Source organism: Trichomonascus vanleenenianus (assembly GCF_965637985.1).
Source record: "Trichomonascus vanleenenianus strain CLIB 3782 genome assembly, contig: TRVA0_025S, whole genome shotgun sequence".
Taxonomy (NCBI): domain Eukaryota; kingdom Fungi; phylum Ascomycota; class Dipodascomycetes; order Dipodascales; family Trichomonascaceae; genus Blastobotrys; species Blastobotrys vanleenenianus.
The window spans coordinates 68,515-88,911 of NW_027481862.1; the positions used below are offsets into that span (position 1 = coordinate 68,515).

Consider the following 20,397-nt stretch of genomic DNA (forward strand, 5'->3'; position numbering starts at 1 on the left):
TCAAATGCAGCCGTATTTTAGGGAGCGTATGATGTGTGGCAGCGTTGAGATTATTGTTGTCAGTACTTTTTGTTTACCAGGGAGGCGGGGGAGAGGTTATTATGGTGTGCGTGTGTGTACGTGTGGGTGGAACACGCCTGTTTACCCTTTTCCCGTCTAGGAAGCCAAAGTGGTCAACGCGTAGATTTTTGCCATATTTGTTATCCCTAGCGCGAATTAAAAATAACAGCGCCATGGTTTCTTGATTTCATGTTGTTTTTCCGAATTTTGCTTGTTCATCCATTCAATCAGCATCCTAAGCAGAGTATTACAGTTATACCGTACCATTACAATACATAGGTACACTCGTGTTTGGTACTGCTACGAGATTGATTAGATGCAGTACAATTTGTAGATAGCATGTCATAGGTTCCAGAGTAAGCAATTCATCTCCAATATAGTATTGCTTGCTACTTTTTGTGGGCTTCGTTGTGTACACGGTTGTACCGGTTTCAAATATCCCTGCAGGTTCAGCACTGTCCAACCTGCATTAGGTTCGCCATCATTATTGTACAGTGTATCACCATTTGGGTGTATCTTAGGTTTGGGGTATAATGCGGCCGTTCTAACTAAGTTGGCTCGTTTACACGCCGGTCGAAAGTTTCTAGGAGTGGAATCAAAGCGCAGATAAGATTTTAGAGTAACTGCAGGTTTTGATTCTAACGAGAAACGGCGAAACCACTCCGTAGTAACGTTTGTCCAGATGAACATACGGTACTTACGGTCCGGAGCCGGCCGCGGCGCCGGCCAGATCTAATATCAAATTATTTATTCCTTCATTAAATATGTCAACTTTATTTCCGCGCACCAAATGTAGGTTCGCATGTACATATGGTCGTGTACGGTTACTATACCCGATTCCAGTTCCTCTGGCGTGAACGCATGACGCCTATAGTTAATATCATTCGCTTATCAGGTCATCCCGGAAATCCCTAAGGTAACTCCAGGCGACCCGGGACAGTCGCCTACTCCCTTCAGCTTGACTTGTGTACTACCGGTACTACATTTCGTATTTTTTCAATGTCGAGGTTCGGCGAGAGTTGCATTTTCTCCTCGGTTTTAATTCGGTGATCGCACGGCTGAAGCCCCCACCATATAATAACGCGTATTCACCAAGCCAGTGATAACGAAATTTCAGCAAGAACAGGAGAAGAATGGTTTATCAAGAAGATTTCAAGGTTGAACGATGGATGGACGATTATGAGACCAAGGTCGACGTCAACATTGCCGAGACCTGCTGCTATTCATTAACCCTGGAGGAGATCTCCAAGATCATTGACAAGCCTATCCCCACCAATGAGATTGCCAATAAGAGACTGGTCTATGGGGCTATTACCGGTTCCAATGAACTCAAGGACGGGATTACCGATATGATCAACAGCACTTCGTCGGGTCCCATTACCATTGGTCGGGATGACGTTGTCATCACCAATGGCGCCATTGGCGCAAACTTCCTCTGCTACTACTCCATTGTCGGCAAAGGAGATCATGTTATTGTGGTTGATCCGGCATACCAGCAACTCAATTCGGTGCCAAAAATGTTCGGCGGTGACGTCGAATTGCTGCCTCTTGTTGAGGAGAACAACTACCTCCCCGATCTGGATCGGCTTCGAGAGATGGTGCGAAAGGGCCAGACTAAGCTGATTAATATCAACTCGCCGCACAACCCTAGCGGAGCAGTGTTCGCTCAGAAGCTCCTGCTCGAAATTGTAGATATTGCCCGAGAAGCAGACTGCTATCTCCTCTGTGATGAAGTATACCGGCCACTGTACCACTCGCTGGATGAAGGCGAAGAGACCCCGAGCTCGGTCGCGACTCTATACGAAAAGGGCGTTATCACTGGAAGCATGTCCAAGGCATTCAATGCCGCTGGTCTTCGGCTGGGATGGGTTGCAACTCCAAATAAGGAGTTGATGAGGGACCTCCAGTCGAAGCGAGACTACAACACTATTTCAGTCGGCATGATTGATGACTTCTTTGCGGCCTGGATCATGTCGGGATGGCGAGAGCTGATCAAGTACAACTTTGACTTCGCTCGAAAGAATATCGCCATTCTCGATGAGTTTGTAGCAAGCTCCAATGGCATTGTCTCCTACGTCAAGCCGCGGGGTGGATCCACCTGCCTGCTCAAGCTCAACACGGTTCCTAACTCCGAGGAGTTCGCAAAGAAGCTAGCAGTGGAAGAGAAGACTTTAGTCGTCCCTGGTGAATCCTTCAATCTACCGGGCTTCTTGAGAATTGGTTTTGTCAATTCAACCAACGAGCTTATTGAGGGCCTGGAAATCCTCAAGCAAAAGATCAAGAAGCTGGGTTATATTCCAGAAGGAAAGACTTGGAACTAACTTTTTTGGATCATCCCTGAACTCTTTTATATACCATAGTACCGTAATGTTATATAACAAACTGTAGCAATATTTATACATTATATTTAGATACTCAAACAAAAGAAGCTAACCAAATGATACAGCATACTAATATCCAGCGTATAATGGACAGTAATAGAAAGTACGTGCCCTCTAAGGAAAGCCGCAATATCATGTCATAGCTGGGCCCGCTCATCAACACGGTGAAGGAAGCTTAACAGTCACAGTAGCCCTAAATACATGTCACGTGAATTTGAGGGTTTTTCAGATCGTGTCTGCGCAAGCCGTGATTGGGAGGTTGCGCCGGGCACTCGCCAAACACTTTTTGAAAAAAATATACCGATAGGGATGGACTTTTTTGATCTCTTCTTTCGACGTCAACAGTATCCAAAAAATTAAAAATGGCCCCAACCAACAAGTCCACTAAGTCTGCTTTGAACGAGGTTGTTACTCGAGAGTACACCATCCACCTCCACAAGCGAGTATGTTGAATTCTCCCTTTTTATTGAGTTGGGTTGAACGATGGAAGAAAAATGTAACTATAGTAGGTACAGACGTTAGACTGTCGGTACATTCGATCCGTATATATCTCTAGGTTTGCTCTGATGTGGATTCAATCCCTGTGGGAGCAATAAGGCGAGAGTAATGGGTGGCCAACTACTCTGGGATGTTGTTGAGTGAAGTGTGCTTGCATTCTGTACAGCATTGATCACCCTCTCGAAAGCTACTATTGAAGACGATCACCGTCTACCTCATTTTTTCTTCTTAGTTCCCTAACTTGTTTTAGGGTACGGTATGCTAATCAGTATACAGGTTTTCGGTGTTCAGTTCAAGAAGCGAGCTCCACGAGCCGTTAAGGAGGTCCGAGAGTTTGCTCGAAAGCAGCTCGGCACCAACGATGTTCGAATTGACCCACTTTTGAACAAGGAGCTCTGGAAGCGAGGTATCAAGGGCGTTCCATGCCGAATCCGAGTCCGAATCTCCCGAAAGCGAAACGACGAGGAGGGTGCTAAGGAGAAGCTCTTCTCTTACGTCCAGGCTGTCAACGTCGCCAACCCAAAGGGCCTCCAGACTCAGGTCGTTGAGTCCAAGGAAGAGTAAACTGTGTCTGTAATATATATATGACCTTATGATTCCTGCCTAATACTAACGCGTGTAATGATCATTTGCTCAGTTGCATTGCTTGATATATGTTCATTGATTAGCAGTCATTTCCATTTAGCACGCGCATTTTATTTATTTTTTTCTAATTTGCTTTTACAGGATTGGTATGTTCGGTCGCTGCCACAACAGCACAGTCATAGCCCTCAAGTGTACAGCACTTATGCACCGGGTAGTTGATTACTATCAAAACAGACATGATTGGATTAGTTTTGTGCGAAAGCGAGGCAGCTCATCGGTGAAAAAATCTTTTCGCCGATATACATATGACGTATCCGCCTGTGAGTCCAAGGGTAGGGAACCTTTGATTCAAAGATTCAAATTCGTTTTTTGAATATGCGCTGTGCATTGAAGAACTTGCGTAAGGGTTCTAATTATATTCATGCGCAGGAATAGGAAACCTATAAAGCCGCAATGTATGGCCTAAATGCATTTATCCGTGGTAGATGCTGTGGTGTTGTACCGTAATACTGTGTCAGTCATTGGAATCCTGCATGGACCGCGGTAGGTCTATAGAAACAGTACGGTAAACTTACCTAAAGTTTTTCAAAAATCCTATCCGTGTAGCTTCAAACGGTTAGTTTAGCAGTAGCCATGAAGAAAAAATTTATTCTATTACTCACCGGTTGCCAATTGCACTGCAGTATGCCAGAAGGTTACACAACTTGGGACCGTCGGGGATAATACAGTTCTCAGCCGCCAATTGTGACAAGATCAATTTTGGACGAAATACGCTTTGCTGCGAATAAAGCTTAAATGGAATTAGGCTTATTAGAAAACGATGTGTATGGTGTTGTTGAGATGCAATACGGGCCCTTTCAAAACGCGAGTGCAGCAAGGTTTAATGCAGAGAAGAAAAATCGCTTCGACGAAAGTACGTAGTGTACCCACTTGGTACACTACTGTACATATTAATATTACAGATTATTGGTACATGTAATGTATTGAATAATGTATGCTTTCAGTACATTTGGCTTTCAACCGTGAAGTTTCGATTCCGCATTACCGATACATAAGACCAGGAGCACCTTTGAATGCCCACTCTCTCCCCCCGCCTTTACATATGGTAGAGAAAGGTGGAGGCGGGGTTGCACATTAGCGATCGACGATATAAATTGCGATCATACGATTTAAAGGATTGTATGGTGCACACTGTAGTTGCACTACAGTACCAGGTGGGTAAAAGAGATCGCTGTGCCGTCCCCCACCCCAATGCATGTAATCGACAGTGATAGTAGATGTTTATAGTGTTTAATATGGGCAACAGCTTGTGGTGGTACGGACTCCATATTCCCGTCGTATACCCCAGCTAATCGTAAAACATGCGACTCACGATATTGCTGTTTTGAGCCATATGGATGTGGACTGATGGAGATTAGGAAAAAGACGTTAAAATAGCTCTATTCAACGTCCGTCTTGCCCGATCCTCCCCTCTTCCTGTTGGCTTCTCCACACAACAGGACCTTGGCAAAAGGGGCAAACACGCCTAATTCTCCGTTCATCCGTTGCAAGTTACTGGGGATTGCTCCACCTAAGTTCATTTATACCGCCAGCATTCTGCTCTTCTCAATGGGACCTCTTGTAGGAAAATGACAATATGTTACGTATCCATAGACTTCTATAGCTCTACCCTCCTTTATTTAGGAATGATGCAACAATCGTAGCAAATCGCGGTTAGGGACAACAAGAATGATGTCGTCACCAGAGCATAGACGCGCAATTCTAGCTCATCGGGAGTCCTGCCACCGCTGACACATGTTGATCTTAGCTCGAGCCGAGAGGCGTTTGCTGCGCTACAGCAGTAGCTTGGCTGCTTACTACAGTGGTGCACGCTGTAGCTGGCCGCTTACTATAGTACTGTACTGCCGTGCTGTATGTACTTTGTATTCCTTGGTATGCTGCTCTCGGACAAACGGTATCTCTGCGGGGTATGTATCGCGACTTAGTTCGCCCGACAGAACAACTCATCCTGCATCCTGTTGTTTCTTGGGCCTGGAGATCATCCCTTGCTGTGGGGAATACCGCCCAGCAAAGCAATATGGATCGCACCCAGCCGTCGCGAAGGACAAATGGAGCCGGTTGCGTGAAGAACCGGCACCCTCACGGAGGCCGCTGGCCATGTTTCTCCGATGGTCCTAACACAAAAACATCACCAACCGTGTCCGGGATATGGACTCCCTTTTGGGGCTACTGACACCGCCTATCCGACCCGTATTACCGTGATGATAAAAGCTCACGCCCATAATAATTGAATCTACTCGTGCCTACCCTCCATGGTTAGGCCATAGAACACTACGGAAAAAATATACAGTTGTAGTACAATACTGTGCCTGGTTGAGAGAGCATCTGTGGCCTACGTGAGATGAGTGAGTGCTACCCACCTCGGTAGGATCGGGACAGGGCGACGAGCAGTCCAGCCCTCATCTCTGGGCAGAATGGACGCAGAATGGACCGCTCATGACCTTCTTCTTTTTTTTTTTTGAGACGCAATCGAACGGGCTGATGCCAGTGTCCCTGGAAAAGCTGTCGAGCTCCGGCTAGGCGGGCTATGGCCAGTCGCTTTCCTCCGATAAATAATCAAAGTGACGAGAAAACACGGAATAAAGGGAGTTTGTGAACCAGCTTTGAGGAGGGGAGCGGTCACCTTTTCGGGCATCAAACAGCCTAGGCGAAACGGGCCCAGTCCGACCATCTTCTGCCCCTTGGCCAAAATGCCATTCATCCGATTCGACCTCCCCCCTCCCCCTCTTCATTCTTCTATGGTGTGTTATTTCCGTTGCCTAGCTGGAGAGGACGGGAATACGGAGGCAGGGAATTTTTGCGCTGTCGGGGGTCTGCACTTGAAATTGCTTTTGTCTCAAAATCATGGGGAAGATGGTTTCTTTTCGCGATCGCTACCCCTCTTTCCTAAAACAAGCTCCTCTGGAGTAGGGGACGAAAAATTTAGCATTATTTAAACGACGAGAATCTCTTTGATCATGGTGGTAAAATCTTATCGACGTCTTTGACAGTCTACAGAAGTTGATAAAGCAATTAAAAATGTCGCGACACGTTGACGAGGAAATGATGATGGGCGGTGACATCGTCGCTCCCGATCTCAATGCAAAGGACGCTCCACCACAACAGGTTGAGAAGATTGCACGAATCCACACCTCGGGCGCAGACTCGGACACGATCCACATTGGCGACCAGGTCGTCTCCAAGCACGAGCTTGTTGAGGCGTTCCGGTCCGTGCTCAAGCCAGCCGACCAGCCAGTTCAGACTCGACAGTTTGGTAACCCAGCCCCAATTGGTCTCTGCGGCTTCGCCCTGACCACTTTTGTGCTCTCTCTGGTGAACATTCATGCCCGACACGTTACGGTTCCACACATTGTCATTGGCCTTGCCTTCTTCTACGGTGGCGCTGTGCAGATCTTAGCTGGCATGTGGGAGATTGCCTGCGGTAACACGTTTGGTGCTGTTGCATTCGCTTCCTACGGCGGTTTCTGGCTCTCTTACGGTGCAATCTTCGTTGATTCGTTTGGAATTCTCGCGGCATATGAGGGCACAGACTCCCTGGGCAGCGCTCTTGGTTTTTACCTGACTGGCTGGTTCATTTTCACCACCCTTATGTGCTTGGCCACGCTGCGAACCACTGTTGCTAACTTCGCACTGTTCTTCTGTCTCTCCATCACCTTCCTGCTGCTGGCTTCCGCCGAGTACACGGCCAAGGTCGGCGTCGCTAAGGCAGGCGGCTGGTTCGGTCTCATTACTTCCTTCATTGCATGGTACGTTGCGTATAAGGCCATCGCAAACCGGGAGAACACCTTCGTGCTCGTCAGGGACTTTAAGATGCCAGGCAGCAAGAAGTACGAATAGACGAACTTGCACTTGTTTTGATTATTTTATGGAGCTAACCTTTTAATACATGTACTAATCCTTATTATTCCATCCGCTGATGCACTTGAATGATGTGGTTTGTTCTGGATGATAAGCTCATTTGTTTGATTCATTTTGAAATTGGGGTACTATTTCACCCGTTTGTTCATTTATGGCCCTGGTTTGAAGCTTTCTCTGTGTAAGAATCCCCTGTTAATACGATAACTTGCCCGACAGATCGGCGTTGTGGGGGACTGCGAGCCCTACGAGCCGCATGCAGTACTGGTTCCCCATCCAGAAAAGATCGTCTGTCGATCTGATGGCCCGATGGTCGTAGGACTTGTCCGAGGCGACATCTTTCGGGTCTTTGTATGCCTGATAATGCACATAAGCACTGGTCAAATTCGAATTTCTGAAAGTACCGCACGCATCGGTAAAAGCGCTCGGTCAATTGGAATGCGCTCGGGGTCCGTGGAACGGCTCAATTTTATGCCGATGTCCGTTAAACGGCTGAACATCGTCTAATCGCAACTGTCGGAATGGTGAGAAGCAGCCGGTGACCTCATTATTATTAGTAAACCCCTCTTTGAAAGTTCCCGAGAGAAGCCGGTCTAGTACCAAAGAAGCGAAGCAGCTGAGTCGGGTCTGTTGGACCGATGCCTCCTATCTCCGTGATCTTGAGCTCTCTGGTGGATCAAAAGCATGGGCGTTGTAAAACCTTGGCGCGGCAACACTACATACATACAGGTTGGCTATGCAGTAAGGAAACCTTCGAAAGAGGGGTATGCATGATCTGTACACAGCCCATGCAAGCCAGAAACCACACATACGGCTGAGCCAGATCGTGATGATCACCCTGTAGGACACCTATGCAATTTTTTTTCCTTGTATGTGTAGCTGTTTCGACCTTCCCATGTGTACGAAAAAAAGGGGGCCGCAAATATATCTGCAGATACACCGGTACATGGGTCCGTCGGGATCCCCCTAAGGGGCAATTCTATCTTTGTCAGATTTTGCTCTCCTGTAAAGGCGCCGATGAACTCCCTCGTCGATTTCCGGGCCGCCCCCCACCACTTTAACGAGCAGCTGGTCCAAGCACGGAAAAAAGAACCCCCTCGGTCAGACATAAGCAGTAGAGGCTTACTTGCTCAGTCTGTAGTGTATTAATAATGCCAGGAAAGCTACTCGAGGAGAGGGGGTCCCTTAATCTAACTGCATGTACCAGTAGGTCTTGTCTCCCCTTGAACATTCCCTTTGACTTGTATGCGTAGGTCGTCGGAAAATATAATGACCTTCTGTCTACAATAGCACATGGAGATTGGCTCTATAATGGTCCAATTGTCATCAATAATAATCTGGTCGTCTGTGTAGCCGTTCCCATTACTTGTAGGTATTTTGGTAATTGCTTTTATCCGGTTCCAGTCTACGTCACATATGAAAGATTTTTTATTCCCTGACATTTATCACGACGACCTGTTTCCATTAATTCACGAATCTTTCACACTGCCTAGTTACTCGAACAGTTAGTTTATGTATATTATTTCATGATATACGAGGCATTATACCAGAATAACTACACTAAACACCAATAGAACTCCTGAAGCTCAACCTGCCGGCCTCCGCTCAAGGTAGCATATGGCCAGCCCTGCAACAGGTGACAACGGTATCCATCGCGGTAGTGGACAAATCTTCGCCGCATGAAAGAATCTCGTAATGGTGCACTGTTTCTTTTTTAGCCTATTAAAAGATCGGCGGCGCCGCACTGAGGGGTGATATCTATAGACACAAATGTTCCCGCAAATCGGTCTGAAATATACTTGCCGGCCGTTAGACTCGAACCTCCTCTTTTGCAATCGCCTGAAGATTAAGCCCGCCAATAAGGTCGCCTACCATGGAAATATGAACGGGCCCGAGGATGTAGAGCTTGCTTGGCAGACAAGCAATGATAGCAAAGGTCGCTGGAAGCGCCGCAGAAGAAAGCTCTTTTCCAAACCCTTAAAGCCATCGTCCTCTGATGCTGCAGAGAACAACCTCCTGCCTGACCACGAGTACGTGGAGCTGGCACCTGAAGATGATTCGCCATACCCCGAAGTGCGGGCTTCTGTACCAAACCGAGATGATCCTTCTATCCCGCACAATACCTTGCGAATGTGGACACTGGGCATGCTTATGACCACTTTGGGGTGTGCCCTCAATGTACTCTTTTCCCTGCATGCTCCAGTCTTTCAGATATCGCCTTTTGTTTCGGCAATTGCAGCGTGGCCTCTGGGCCGCCTATGGGACCGATTTATCCCTAATAAGAAGATTTTTGGTATCCATTTAAACCCGAGCCCTTTCAACATCAAGGAGCATGCTCTCATTACTATCATGGCTAACGTCTCCTTCGGCGGAGGTGCTGCATACATTACCGACGTTGTCATCACAATGAACCACTTTTACAGCATGAATTTTGGATGGGGGTTCCAGATCGTGTCGATACTGGCGTCGCAGACAATTGGATATTCCATTGCCGGGCTCGTTAGAAGAGTCCTCATCTATCCGGCGTCCATGATCTGGCCCTCGAACCTCGTTACGTCCACTTTTCTTACTAATATCCATCTCAATGTTAACCACGTTGCAGACGGCTGGCGCATCTCGCGACTGCGCTTTTTCGTAATCATGATGATTGCTTCGCTCTTTTGGACTTGGCTGCCTCAGTACTTGGCACCCTTCCTGTCGAACTTCGCTATTGCATCTTGGATTGCCCCAGATAATGTCGTCATCAATCAGCTGTTCGGGACAATATCTGGTCTTGGCATGCTGCCGATTACCTTTGACTGGAATCAGATTGCTGGCTACATTGGATCCCCGCTGATTCCGCCGTATTTTGCTATTGCCAATATTATGGCATGCATGCTGATAGTATACTGGATAATCGTGCCCATTGTGCACTACTCCAACGTCTGGTTCGGCCACTACCTGCCCATTGTCGGCTCAAACTCGTACGACCGGTTCCAGAACGTCTACAATGTTACGAGGATCCTTGATAATAACAAAGCGCTCGATGTAGCAAAGTACGAAAGCTACTCCCCTCTGTACCTGCCAACGACATACATCATATCCTACTGCATGTCCTTTGCGTCCATCACTGCTACTGTCATGCACACAATTCTCTACGACGGCAAGGATATCTTGTACTATTGGCGCAACTCGCGGACTGAGCCCGATGACGTACACATGCGTCTTATTAAGCGGTATAAGGAGGTACCCGACTGGTGGTTTGCCGTGTGTTTTGTATCCTTCTTCACGCTCGCCATTGTCAGCGTCCGGGCATGGCATACCGAGTTGCCCGTGTGGACCTTGATTCTGGCGCTGGCACTGGCATTGGGCCTCCTCATCCCCGTGGCCATGATCTATGCCCTGACAAACATTGAAGTGGGCCTCAACGTGATTACCGAGTTTATTATCGGGTACATCCTTCCGGGTAAACCGTTGGCGGCCATGATGTTCAAGACCTACGGTTACATCACCAATGCTCAGGCAGTGACTTTCTTGCAGGACATGAAACTAGGCCACTACCTCAAGATCGCGCCGCGGGTTTTGTTTTTCGCCCAGCTTACTGCTACCCTGTGGGGTTCGATCGTACAGCTGGCGGTTATGAACTGGGCTCAGAGTGTGATTTCAGACGTGTGTTCGCCAAACCAGCCCGCAAACTTTACCTGCCCTGCTGGCCGGGTCTTCTTCAACGCCTCAATTGTATGGGGGCTAATTGGTCCGGGAAGGCTCTTCTCGTCGCACACACTGTACAACCCTGCTCTTTACTGCTTCGCCATTGGTGCTGTCTTGCCCGTTATAACTTGGCTGCTGGTTAAGAAGTGGCCGCGATCAATTGCGCGGTCCATCCACTGGCCCGTATTCTTCAACGGCATCGGGTACATCCCTCCAGCGACGCCGTATACTTACAACACCTACTGTCTTGTTGGCCATATATTTGGGTATTGGATTAAGCGCAACTGGTTCAATTGGTGGGCCAAGTACAACTACTCGCTCTCTGCAGGTCTTGACCTGGGTCTGGCGCTGGGATCTTTGATTATCTTCTTTGTGACTCTGGCCCCCAAAAACGCGCCCCCTCGCTGGTGGGGGACGGTGCAAGCATTCAATACCGCGGATAGTCGCAGCGAGCCGCTTGTCACGTTGAAACCAGGGCAGGCATTTGGACCGACCAAATGGTGACCATAATTATTTATTTTCCATCACTAATGTCCCTAATATTTCTCTCTTTAATGAATACCTTTCAAATTATCCAATAGAACTGAAATACATGTTATGATTTATTTCTTAACTAAGGTATCGGTAGTGCCAATGACACATGACTAGAAGCTCACCTTCTTCAAAGTCTTGTAGAAAGCCTGGCCCTGGGTAGCGGCAATCTCCAGCTCCATCTTGGTTGGCATTCGAGAGCCATCAGGAGATGCAAAGGTCCCGGAGCCCCATGGAGAGCCGCCGTGAACCTCTTCCAAGTTTGACATCTGTGGCCGAGCCTGGTAACCCAATGGCACAAACAAGATGCCGTGGTGGGTCATAGTGGACAAAAAGTTCATGACAGTGGCCTCGGCGCCGGCATTCGGCGTGCCAGTCGACGTGAAAAAGCCAGCGTACTTGCCAGTGAGGGCGCCCTGCATCCACAGCCCTCCAGTTTTGTCCCAGAAAGCCTTCCACTGAGCTGGCATGTTGCCGAATCGCGTGGGAACGCCAAGTATGAACCCGTCATACTGAGTAAGCGTCTCAGGCGTCGCAATTGGGTACTTCGCCTTCTCTTCGGCGTGCATTTTCTGCAAAACCTCGGTCGGCAGCGTCTCCTCGACCTGGTAAAGGTCGGCCCGGCCGCCTGCGGCCTCGATGGACTGTTGCAAGTGCTCGGCAATAATTCGAATGTGCCCCTTGAGCGAGTAGTAGATGATAGCAATCTTTGGCTCTCCCATTTTTTTTTACTCAAGTCTGCATGCAGATGAACAGCCAATGCCTGTTTAAATAGCTTTTTTTTTGGTCCATTCTTTGGATAATTAAGGTTTAACACACTCTCAAAGGTTCGGTATCCACAATGCAATCAAACTCGGGACCCTTGATGCTCCTGTGCTATGTGAGCCGTTGAGCCTCCAGTTGTGCGGCTCTGCCGATCACGCCAGATGTTTGTTTGTGGACTACAGCCGCCCTATTTTATACGGTGCAATAAGTACAATGGTTTGTTGGGGGCCAGTCCCCCAAACTCCCGTGGCTCGGCTTTGCCGAGGGGTGGTGTATACAGATTAAATTACCTATTACTAATTACGAATTTACAACTTTACGGATAGTGAAAGGTTGGCAGTGTGCGAAGTTGCACCGGTCCGGCTAGTCAGAGGTTGATAGCGTGCGAAGTTACAACTTTCCAGCTAGTCAAAAGTTGACTCTGCTGACAGTTTCGAGGAAAGCCTTGCCCTGGGCAGCCACAATCTCCAGCTCGAGCTTAGTAGGCTGTCGAGAGCCATCTGGAGCAGCAAAGGTGCCGGCACCCCATGGAGAGCCCCCGTGTGGCTCAGTGAGGTTGGCGATCTGCTCTCGGCAGTGGGCATAGCCTAGAGGGACGAAAATAACCCCGTGGTGTGCCAGAGTTGAGAGAGAATTCATAACAGTGGCTTCGGCACCCGAGTTTGGCGACCCGGTGGAGGTGAAGATGCCGGCGTACTTGCCAGACAATGTACCCTGGACCCAGATGCCGCCAGTTCGGTCCCAGAAGGCCTTCCACTGGGCGGGCATGTTACCGTATCGCGTGGGGATACCAAACAGGAACGCGTCGTAGCTGGAGAGGGTCTCGATAGTAGCAATTGGGTCATCCGACTTGGGCGCAGCGTGCATTTTTTCGAGCACTTCCTTGGGGAGCGTTTCCTCGATCTGGTAGAGGTCCGCGCTGCCTCCAGCGGACTCAATTGCCTCCTTGGCGGTCACGGCCAGTTTTCGAATGTGGCCCCACGTAGAATAGTAGATGATTGCAACCTTGGCCATGTTGTCCTTTTGGGTATTAGTGGTTTTGGTAGTCGAATTAGCGATTGCAGTAGTACCGTTGGCGGGATTGGTAGTAGTAGCACTGTTACGTTCAGCGGGACCTTTAGCTGGCTCAGTAATAGGAGGTTGAGAAGAAATAGGCTGAGAAGAAACTGGCTGGGTAGACGCTGGCTGAGTAGAACCTGGCTGAGTAGAAACTGGCGAAGCAATCGGCGATTTGGCGGAAATTGGTTCACTAGAAATTGGCTGAGTAGCAGCTGGCTTATCGGCCGCCTTGTTGAGAGCAGTCTTGGCCTGAGTTGTCGCGGTGTCAACAGTAGTTTTGCCCTGGGTCGTCGCCTGGTCAGTGTTCTTTCCAGACTGGTCCTTTTTCTTTCGCAGAGAAGAAAAAATACCCATTGTGAGAAAACAGAAAAAAGGTCAATTGGCTCTAGTCAAGCGGTTTCTTTTATACCTTGGCGAGGGGCCGAGAATTTTTCAATGGCAGACAAGTGATCGTCGTGAATGAGGGAAGAACAAGTGCCCTTTTATCATTGTGCCTCACCCAAGGAGCATACCACCGCTTTCAAATACATTCTTGTTTTAGCACAAACGCGCATTTCCGAGTTTGGGGGCGCCCATCGCTCAGACTCCTGCCTTTGTGCAGCATTGGTAACTGTTGGTTGATGTTTGACTAAACCCTTAGTAAACCCGATGGGTACGCGCTGTCTGACATGACGCAGGACCCCGGCATGAGTAACGCATTGCTAATTGGCTTAGCAAGCCGCTTCTGGGGGGGGGATTGCCAATGGCCCCTCTAGGCTACAATTGTACAAAAAAAATACGCAGAACATATATGCCAAACTTCAATTACTAAATACCGGGTTATAATTACTTGAAGTTGACTCGCTGGACCGTCTTGTAGAACTCCCTGCCCTGGATTTCAGCAATCTCGAGCTCCAGCTTGGTTGGCTTGCGCGAGCCGTCGGGCGCGGCAAAAGTGCCCGAGCCCCACGGAGACCCGCCGTGCGGCTCAGTGAGGTTGGCCATCTGCTGCTGCGCGTGGGCGTAGCCGAACGGGACGAAGATAATGCCGTGGTGGGTCAATGTCGACAGACTGTTCATGACTGTCGCTTCGGCGCCCGAATTCGGGGAGCCAGTCGAGGTGAAGAACCCGGCGTATTTGCCGACGAGAGCGCCCTTGACCCAAAGGCCGCCCGTAGCATCCCAGAGGCTCTTCCATTGCGCGGGCATGTTGCCGTATCGCGTGGGAACGCCAAACATAAAGGCGTCATATTTGGTGAGCGTTTCGGGAGTTGCAATTGGGTCGTCGCTGGGCGGTGCGGCGTTGAGCTTTTGGAGCAGGTCCGAGGGGAGCGTCTCTTGTACGCGGAAAAGGTCGGGCTTCCCCCCGCGGACTCCATGCCGCCTTTGATGGTGTGGGCCAGGGTTCGAATGTGGCCGTACATGGAATAATAAATAATTGCAACTCGTGGGGCCGGGACCATTGTGATGAATTGTGCTTTGGTTATTGAAGTTTATTTGATATAGGTAAGAATATGGAGAGAGAAGCGTTTTATATCGGCCTTATAGCCAGCAAAGGGGGGGGGGGGCTCTCTTGTGCGTGGTGGGTGTGTGAAACACTTAGCACTTTTGTGAATCACCGCCAAACTTTACCTAAGCATTATTAATTTTTGTCATATCTTAGTTCGTCGTCGATCGTTATAATACACTGTACTTGTTAGTTGGTGGAAACGGTGGAACTTGAGATCTTAGGGGAAAATGTAGTACCAGGTAGTGTGGGGATAGAAAATGTGGATAGTCACCTTGCAGGTATAATGAGTTTGCATAGCTATGTTGATGCAGGTTCCTTACTCAGGTCTTTCTAGTAGTATACTGTATTCTTTCTTTCCATACGCATCTGTTCCTAATCAACTGTTCCTACTCGAATGTCTGGATTCATCCCCATGATATTCCAGTGAACATATTGATAAAAAGTAAAGACATTGGCTTAACTGATGAAAAATACGGAGTACGTGTGCTCTTGAATGATATTGTAGATATATCAGGCACTTAACACTCCTGTTTATGCTGTATATCGAGATCTAGCCATTTCCCCACTTATGTATAGAGGCGATATCAATCTTATCTTCCTGATTAGACGGCATGATCGATAATGACCAGTAACTTTTCATGATCTACGTGCTTCCGCAACTATATTGAGATAACTAAGGTAGTTGTTCATAGCTTTTAGTAATCAAATGCGCTGATTGTGCCAGAATCCCGCCTCGTAATCAGCTCAGTTGGCATCCAATTCCTTCATAATTCAGGCACCGGTATAACCTCTCCGAAGGCTAGGGTGCTTAGGAGTCAGCGTGAATCCTTCTGACCCGGTACCAAAAAGATAATACAGGTATCCGAACGGCAAATTCATTCTAGTTTACCATAATCAGTACAATTAGTATTCCAGTACACCTGGCACAGTGATTTAAAAAGTCTAGTTATGTGTAAATCTTATATAATCGATACAATCCATCTAATATAATGTCATTTTAGTCGAAGCATCCTTCCCTCACGAAGGCTAGGAAGATCAAATCCAGTCTGACACATTCCACAGATTCATCTATCGAAACAAGCTTGGGTTGTTATAACCTGAGACTCTGCCCAAGGTAGTTCCATCTCCAATGCAAAAACCTTACTCATCGAACCACATGCTGGAACCGTACGATCGCGACCAGTATTACTGATGTTCAGAACCGGCAAACTTATTCTATTGTAATTTGATATCTAGTATGCATATGCAAAGAGGTTAGGATGCTTAGAAAGTGACCCGGCTGACGGTCTCGTAGAAAGCCTTGCCCTGGGCGGCGACAATCTCGAGCTCAAGGTCGGTTGGCTGTCGAGAGCCATCTGGGCCAGCAAAGGTGCCGGAACCCCATGGGGAACCACCATGGACCTCCTGGAGGTTGGTCATCTGGGCAAAGGCGTGGGTGTAGCCGAATGGCACGTAGATGATACCATGGTGGGCAAGGACAGACATGGAGGTGAGCACGGTGGTCTCAGCACCAGAGTTTGGAGAGCCAGTGGAGACGAAGAAGCCGGCGTACTTGCCAGAGAGCTTGCCAGCAGCCCAGAGACCGCCAGTGGCATCCCAGAAGGCCTTCCACTGGCCTGGCATGGCGCCGAATCGGGTTGGAACACCGAACAGGAAGGCGTCGTACTCGGCAAGAGTGTTTGGAGTAGCGACTGGGTCCTCGGACTTTGGTGGGGCATGGAGCAGCTTGAGAACATCCTCGCTCAGGGTCTCTGGAACCTGGAAGAGGTCGGCGGAACCGCCAGCGGCCTTAATGGCCTGCTGGATAGCAAGGGCCAACGTTCGAATGTGGCCGTAGGTAGAGTAATAGAGGATGGCGATCTTTGGACCAGACATTGTTTGCTATAAAAGTTGTTTGGTTTCAAGTGTTTTTGATGTACTCGATGGTATGAACTTTATTTGAGCAGGAAGACAGGGCCCCTTTATATATTGTGCATTTCCCTCAATGCTACCTTAAGCATTTTCCAATCGATGCCTTGAAATTTCCGAAATTTCGCTCTTCTGTCTCAGATTGTTCAATTTTACACGATGTTTCGGCAGCGGGTCTTGCCTTTCTGCGTCCGTCAGCATTACTAAAAATTACCTAAAGCGGTCTCCTGCCTACCCACCGGGGAACGTTTATCACTGTTTAGTGATAGTTTACTAAAGATATGCCTGAGACTGTGTTACCAAGCATTAGTAGAGGATTATACGAATTAATAATATTCACGCGTCTTACATTCGTGATTTCCTTAACTGTTAGATGCTAAAGTACACTGCCATCTACATACCCTCAAGCTTTGTAGGACCTCTTTGCAACAGTCCCTCATTCCCATCTACACACCCTCAAGATTTCACTACACTAGCCTAGTCTCATTTGTTCCAGTAGACCGTATTCGAGGGCTATCCCTCGAGCTCCCGTAGCTACCCTTTAAGCAATTCGGTTTAAATTCCGCTAAGCAGAGCCTTCCGGGGGGGGGGGGGGGCTGGTCCCCCCATGAAGTACAAGTAACGAGGTGTATTCGAGGGCCACGAGCTCCCGTGGCTCCGCTTCGCGGAGGTTCCACTAATCAATTGCCTTACGGGAGGGTGGGAAGGGACTGACTACTAGGAGGGAGGTGGTCTAATAGCATTGCAATAATTTATGTACAGGTCGTTAAAAAGAATAGTTGTAGCGAGTTTACTCTCTCGGTCGCTGGAATTTCGGAGCCTTGGGCGTTCGCACTACAGGCAGGGTCCGTGGGCGCGAGTAAAGATACTCCTTCTTCTCGAGAGTTCGCTGGTGCTGAGACTTAACCTTGCCCGGGTAGAGGATGCGCTTGTCGACGGGATCAAGGCTCTCAGTGTACTCCGAGCCCGGCAGCTTCTTCTGCGGAGCAACGGGGCTCTCCTTCTTCCACAGGCCCTTGATCTCGTTGACACAATGCATACAGAGAGTGTGCGCCCGCTTGAAATTGCCGCACGCCGGGCACCGGTTGAGGTTGTTTAGCGGGTTGATTTTGTTCCGCGGCGACAGCTGTCGCTGTCGCTTCTTCTGGTGAGAGGTCTTCTTCTTGGGTACAGCCAGAACGATGCCCGAGTCCTGGAACAGCGCCGGTAGGCGCAGCGTGATGCTAATGGAAGGCAGCCCGACTCGCGGAATCAACCCCGACAGGGCGCCGGTGCCTTGCGACCATGCAATTCTCAGCGATGCCATCGTTTATTCAGCCGAATCAAGTTCGAATCGATTGATGGCCGGGCGGGGGGGTGAAATTTTTCGGGGCCGTGGGAGGGGGCTGAGGCCTACGCGCGGCTCCGCGTACATCTGAGTCTTCAATCTGCCACGTCCGAAAAACGCTGGCCAGGGGGTGCAATTCATAAAACACGGCCGCAGACCTCGACGAGCTAGCAAGGATTTGTCCTCAATCACATCGATACGCTGATCCTGACGTGGTTACTGTATTAGCTGAGCCCTCTAACCTATTCTGACCCGGTCTGATAGAGTGTTTTCTGCCCTAAAAAGCCTAGTAGAGCCCCTGGATTCTCCAACCTAATCTCAGCGAATTGTTTGTTACTTATTCCTGCAAGCTTAATATTTGTTATTTGCAGTCGTTAAGTTCTGACCAAATAAACCAAGCTACCAACAAAACCCCATATATCGTCAACAAAGCCCCATATAACGTATCGAAGATGGCTGCGACTCTCAACGACTCCATCATCTCTCCAAACGGACACGTCGGGTTCGACTCGATCCCCCAGCAGATTGAGCGACGGCTGCTTAAACGAGGGTTCCAGTTCAACCTCATGGTGGTAGGCCAGTCGGGCCTCGGCAAGACCACCCTCATCAACACGATCTTCGCGTCGAAGCTCGCCGAGAGCAGCGGGCGCAAGAGCGCGACCGAGCCAATTGGGCGCACCAGCGAGGTTCGGTCCGTGTCGCACGTCATTGAGGAGAACGGGGTGCGGCTCAAGCTCAACATCATTGACACGCCGGGGTACGGCGACCAGGTCAACAACGAGAAGTGCTGGGACACCATTGTGCGGTACATCAAGGACCAGCACTCGATCTACCTGCGCAAGGAGCTGACGGCGCAGCGGGAGAAGTACCTGCCCGACACGCGGGTGCACTGCGTGCTGTTCTTCATCCAGCCGACGGGCCACGGCCTGAAGCCGATTGACATCGTCGTGCTCAAAAAGTTGACCGACATCGCCAACGTGGTGCCGGTCATCGCCAAGTCGGACTCGCTGACCCTGTCTGAGCGCAAGGCGTTCAAGGAGACGATCCAGCACGAATTTGCATACCACAACCTGCGGCTTTACCCGTTTGACAGCGAGGAGTACGACGCCGAGGAGAACGAGCTCAACGACGAGATGCGCCGCATGATCCCCTTCGCCGTCGTCGGCTCCGAGACCACTATCGAGGTCAACGGCCGCGAGGTGCCTGGCCGCAAGAGCAGATGGGGCCAGATCAACGTCATGGACGAGTCACACTGCGAGTTCCCGGCCCTCAGACGCTTCCTCATCAACACCCACCTCCAGGACCTCATCGACACCACCGCCTACGTCCATTACGAGCAATTCCGTGCCAAACAATTGCTCGCCCTCAAGGAGAACTCGGCCAACGACAAGCCCTCTGCCGCTTCCTCCCAGGGCCCTGCGCTTGCCCAGCAGCCAGGCTCCGGTGTTCGTGCGCTGCCCCCAGGGCACACTAACCTCGCGGCCGGCCCCCAGCCGCCCCAGCCGTACAAGAAGTAATACAATTGAACTAGCTACACGTTACTCCTCTAGGAAGTACACTTGCTCCTAGTTATAATTGGCGGGACCAGTCCCCCCCCCCCCCCCCCCCAAAAAAAAAAAACCCCCCTGCGGCTCCGCGAAGCCGAGCTACGGGAGGTCGCACTACAAATAGCTACTCCCTATATAACTAGTAACTGAACTACGCGATCTTCAGTGTGCTGAGGATACCAGTTCCCCGAACCTCCCTCTTTGCTCCTGGGACTCCGCTCCGTGGAGGTTAATCAATTGACTAGGGGATCTCCGCGAAGCGGAACTACGGGATCTCGAGGGCTGGCCCTCGAACTCTTTAGTCCTGCTATCACTAACTAATTTTTATCTCCGGTATAAGCAATAACTGAACTAACTACGCGAGTCTTGAGTCTCTTTTGGAACCCCTCCTCCCCGCCACCCCCCTGAGTCTCGGGCTTTGCAGAGTAGTAAAGAACCCGCCATGAAGCAGAGACATAGGAGAGCTCGAGGTTTATATTTACTCGTACAATCTATCTAATGCTAAGAAGATCCCCCGGATAACGGTAAAGGTGGACGCAGACATTCCATTCCAGGACGCATTTCCACAGGCCGGCTGGAATGTTGGGCCATGGCGGAGGCTGCTCCGGTTGCTGCATCCACCTCTCTGCAGCCCCCAGAAAA

General features: G+C 49.5%; 10 protein-coding genes and 1 non-coding gene across 12 annotated transcripts; 5 read left to right on the forward strand and 6 right to left on the reverse strand.

Annotated features, from left to right (window-relative positions):
- Positions 1–1,193: 1,193 nt before the first annotated feature.
- Positions 1,194–2,381, forward strand: TRVA0_025S00804 (uncharacterized protein; the record flags this gene model as incomplete). The annotated part of the gene is made up of 1 exon (XM_076685462.1): positions 1,194–2,381. One exon carries the CDS (start codon positions 1,194–1,196, stop codon positions 2,379–2,381), a length of 1,188 nt encoding a protein of 395 aa, XP_076540276.1.
- Positions 2,382–2,803: 422 nt separating this feature from the next.
- RPL31B (60S ribosomal protein eL31 RPL31B) lies at positions 2,804–3,503 on the forward strand (the record flags this gene model as incomplete). The annotated part of the gene is made up of 2 exons (XM_076685463.1): positions 2,804–2,884; positions 3,216–3,503. 2 exons carry the CDS (start codon positions 2,804–2,806, stop codon positions 3,501–3,503), a joined length of 369 nt encoding a protein of 122 aa, XP_076540277.1.
- A 206-nt stretch (positions 3,504–3,709) lies between these two features.
- Positions 3,710–4,378, reverse strand: TRVA0_025S00848. 2 transcript variants are annotated; one of them, XR_013062091.1, is made up of 3 exons: positions 4,187–4,378; positions 4,100–4,130; positions 3,710–4,012 (listed from the first exon to the last, which is right to left on the reverse strand). It is a non-coding gene; the product is annotated as an uncharacterized misc_RNA (transcript). The 2 variants fall into 2 exon arrangements; XR_013062092.1 differs by having other exon boundaries at positions 3,710–4,025.
- A 2,224-nt stretch (positions 4,379–6,602) lies between these two features.
- Positions 6,603–7,421, forward strand: ADY2 (Ady2p; the record flags this gene model as incomplete). The annotated part of the gene is made up of 1 exon (XM_076685464.1): positions 6,603–7,421. One exon carries the CDS (start codon positions 6,603–6,605, stop codon positions 7,419–7,421), a length of 819 nt encoding a protein of 272 aa, XP_076540278.1.
- Positions 7,422–9,320: 1,899 nt separating this feature from the next.
- Positions 9,321–11,633, forward strand: OPT1 (oligopeptide transporter OPT1; the record flags this gene model as incomplete). Its single annotated transcript, XM_076685465.1, has 1 exon — positions 9,321–11,633. The coding sequence occupies one exon, from the start codon at positions 9,321–9,323 to the stop codon at positions 11,631–11,633; it is 2,313 nt and encodes a 770-aa protein (XP_076540279.1).
- A 140-nt stretch (positions 11,634–11,773) lies between these two features.
- On the reverse strand, positions 11,774–12,382 carry TRVA0_025S00914 (uncharacterized protein; the record flags this gene model as incomplete). Its single annotated transcript, XM_076685466.1, has 1 exon — positions 11,774–12,382. The coding sequence occupies one exon, from the start codon at positions 12,380–12,382 to the stop codon at positions 11,774–11,776; it is 609 nt and encodes a 202-aa protein (XP_076540280.1).
- Positions 12,383–12,833: 451 nt separating this feature from the next.
- TRVA0_025S00936 (uncharacterized protein) lies at positions 12,834–13,838 on the reverse strand (the record flags this gene model as incomplete). The annotated part of the gene is made up of 1 exon (XM_076685467.1): positions 12,834–13,838. One exon carries the CDS (start codon positions 13,836–13,838, stop codon positions 12,834–12,836), a length of 1,005 nt encoding a protein of 334 aa, XP_076540281.1.
- Positions 13,839–14,309: 471 nt separating this feature from the next.
- On the reverse strand, positions 14,310–14,702 carry TRVA0_025S00958 (uncharacterized protein; the record flags this gene model as incomplete). Its single annotated transcript, XM_076685468.1, has 1 exon — positions 14,310–14,702. The coding sequence occupies one exon, from the start codon at positions 14,700–14,702 to the stop codon at positions 14,310–14,312; it is 393 nt and encodes a 130-aa protein (XP_076540282.1).
- A 1,534-nt stretch (positions 14,703–16,236) lies between these two features.
- On the reverse strand, positions 16,237–16,848 carry TRVA0_025S00980 (uncharacterized protein; the record flags this gene model as incomplete). The annotated part of the gene is made up of 1 exon (XM_076685469.1): positions 16,237–16,848. One exon carries the CDS (start codon positions 16,846–16,848, stop codon positions 16,237–16,239), a length of 612 nt encoding a protein of 203 aa, XP_076540283.1.
- Positions 16,849–17,671: 823 nt separating this feature from the next.
- MRPL32 (mitochondrial 54S ribosomal protein bL32m MRPL32) lies at positions 17,672–18,187 on the reverse strand (the record flags this gene model as incomplete). The annotated part of the gene is made up of 1 exon (XM_076685470.1): positions 17,672–18,187. One exon carries the CDS (start codon positions 18,185–18,187, stop codon positions 17,672–17,674), a length of 516 nt encoding a protein of 171 aa, XP_076540284.1.
- A 473-nt stretch (positions 18,188–18,660) lies between these two features.
- CDC10 (septin CDC10) lies at positions 18,661–19,725 on the forward strand (the record flags this gene model as incomplete). Its single annotated transcript, XM_076685471.1, has 1 exon — positions 18,661–19,725. The coding sequence occupies one exon, from the start codon at positions 18,661–18,663 to the stop codon at positions 19,723–19,725; it is 1,065 nt and encodes a 354-aa protein (XP_076540285.1).
- Between the last annotated feature and the right edge of the window lie 672 nt (positions 19,726–20,397).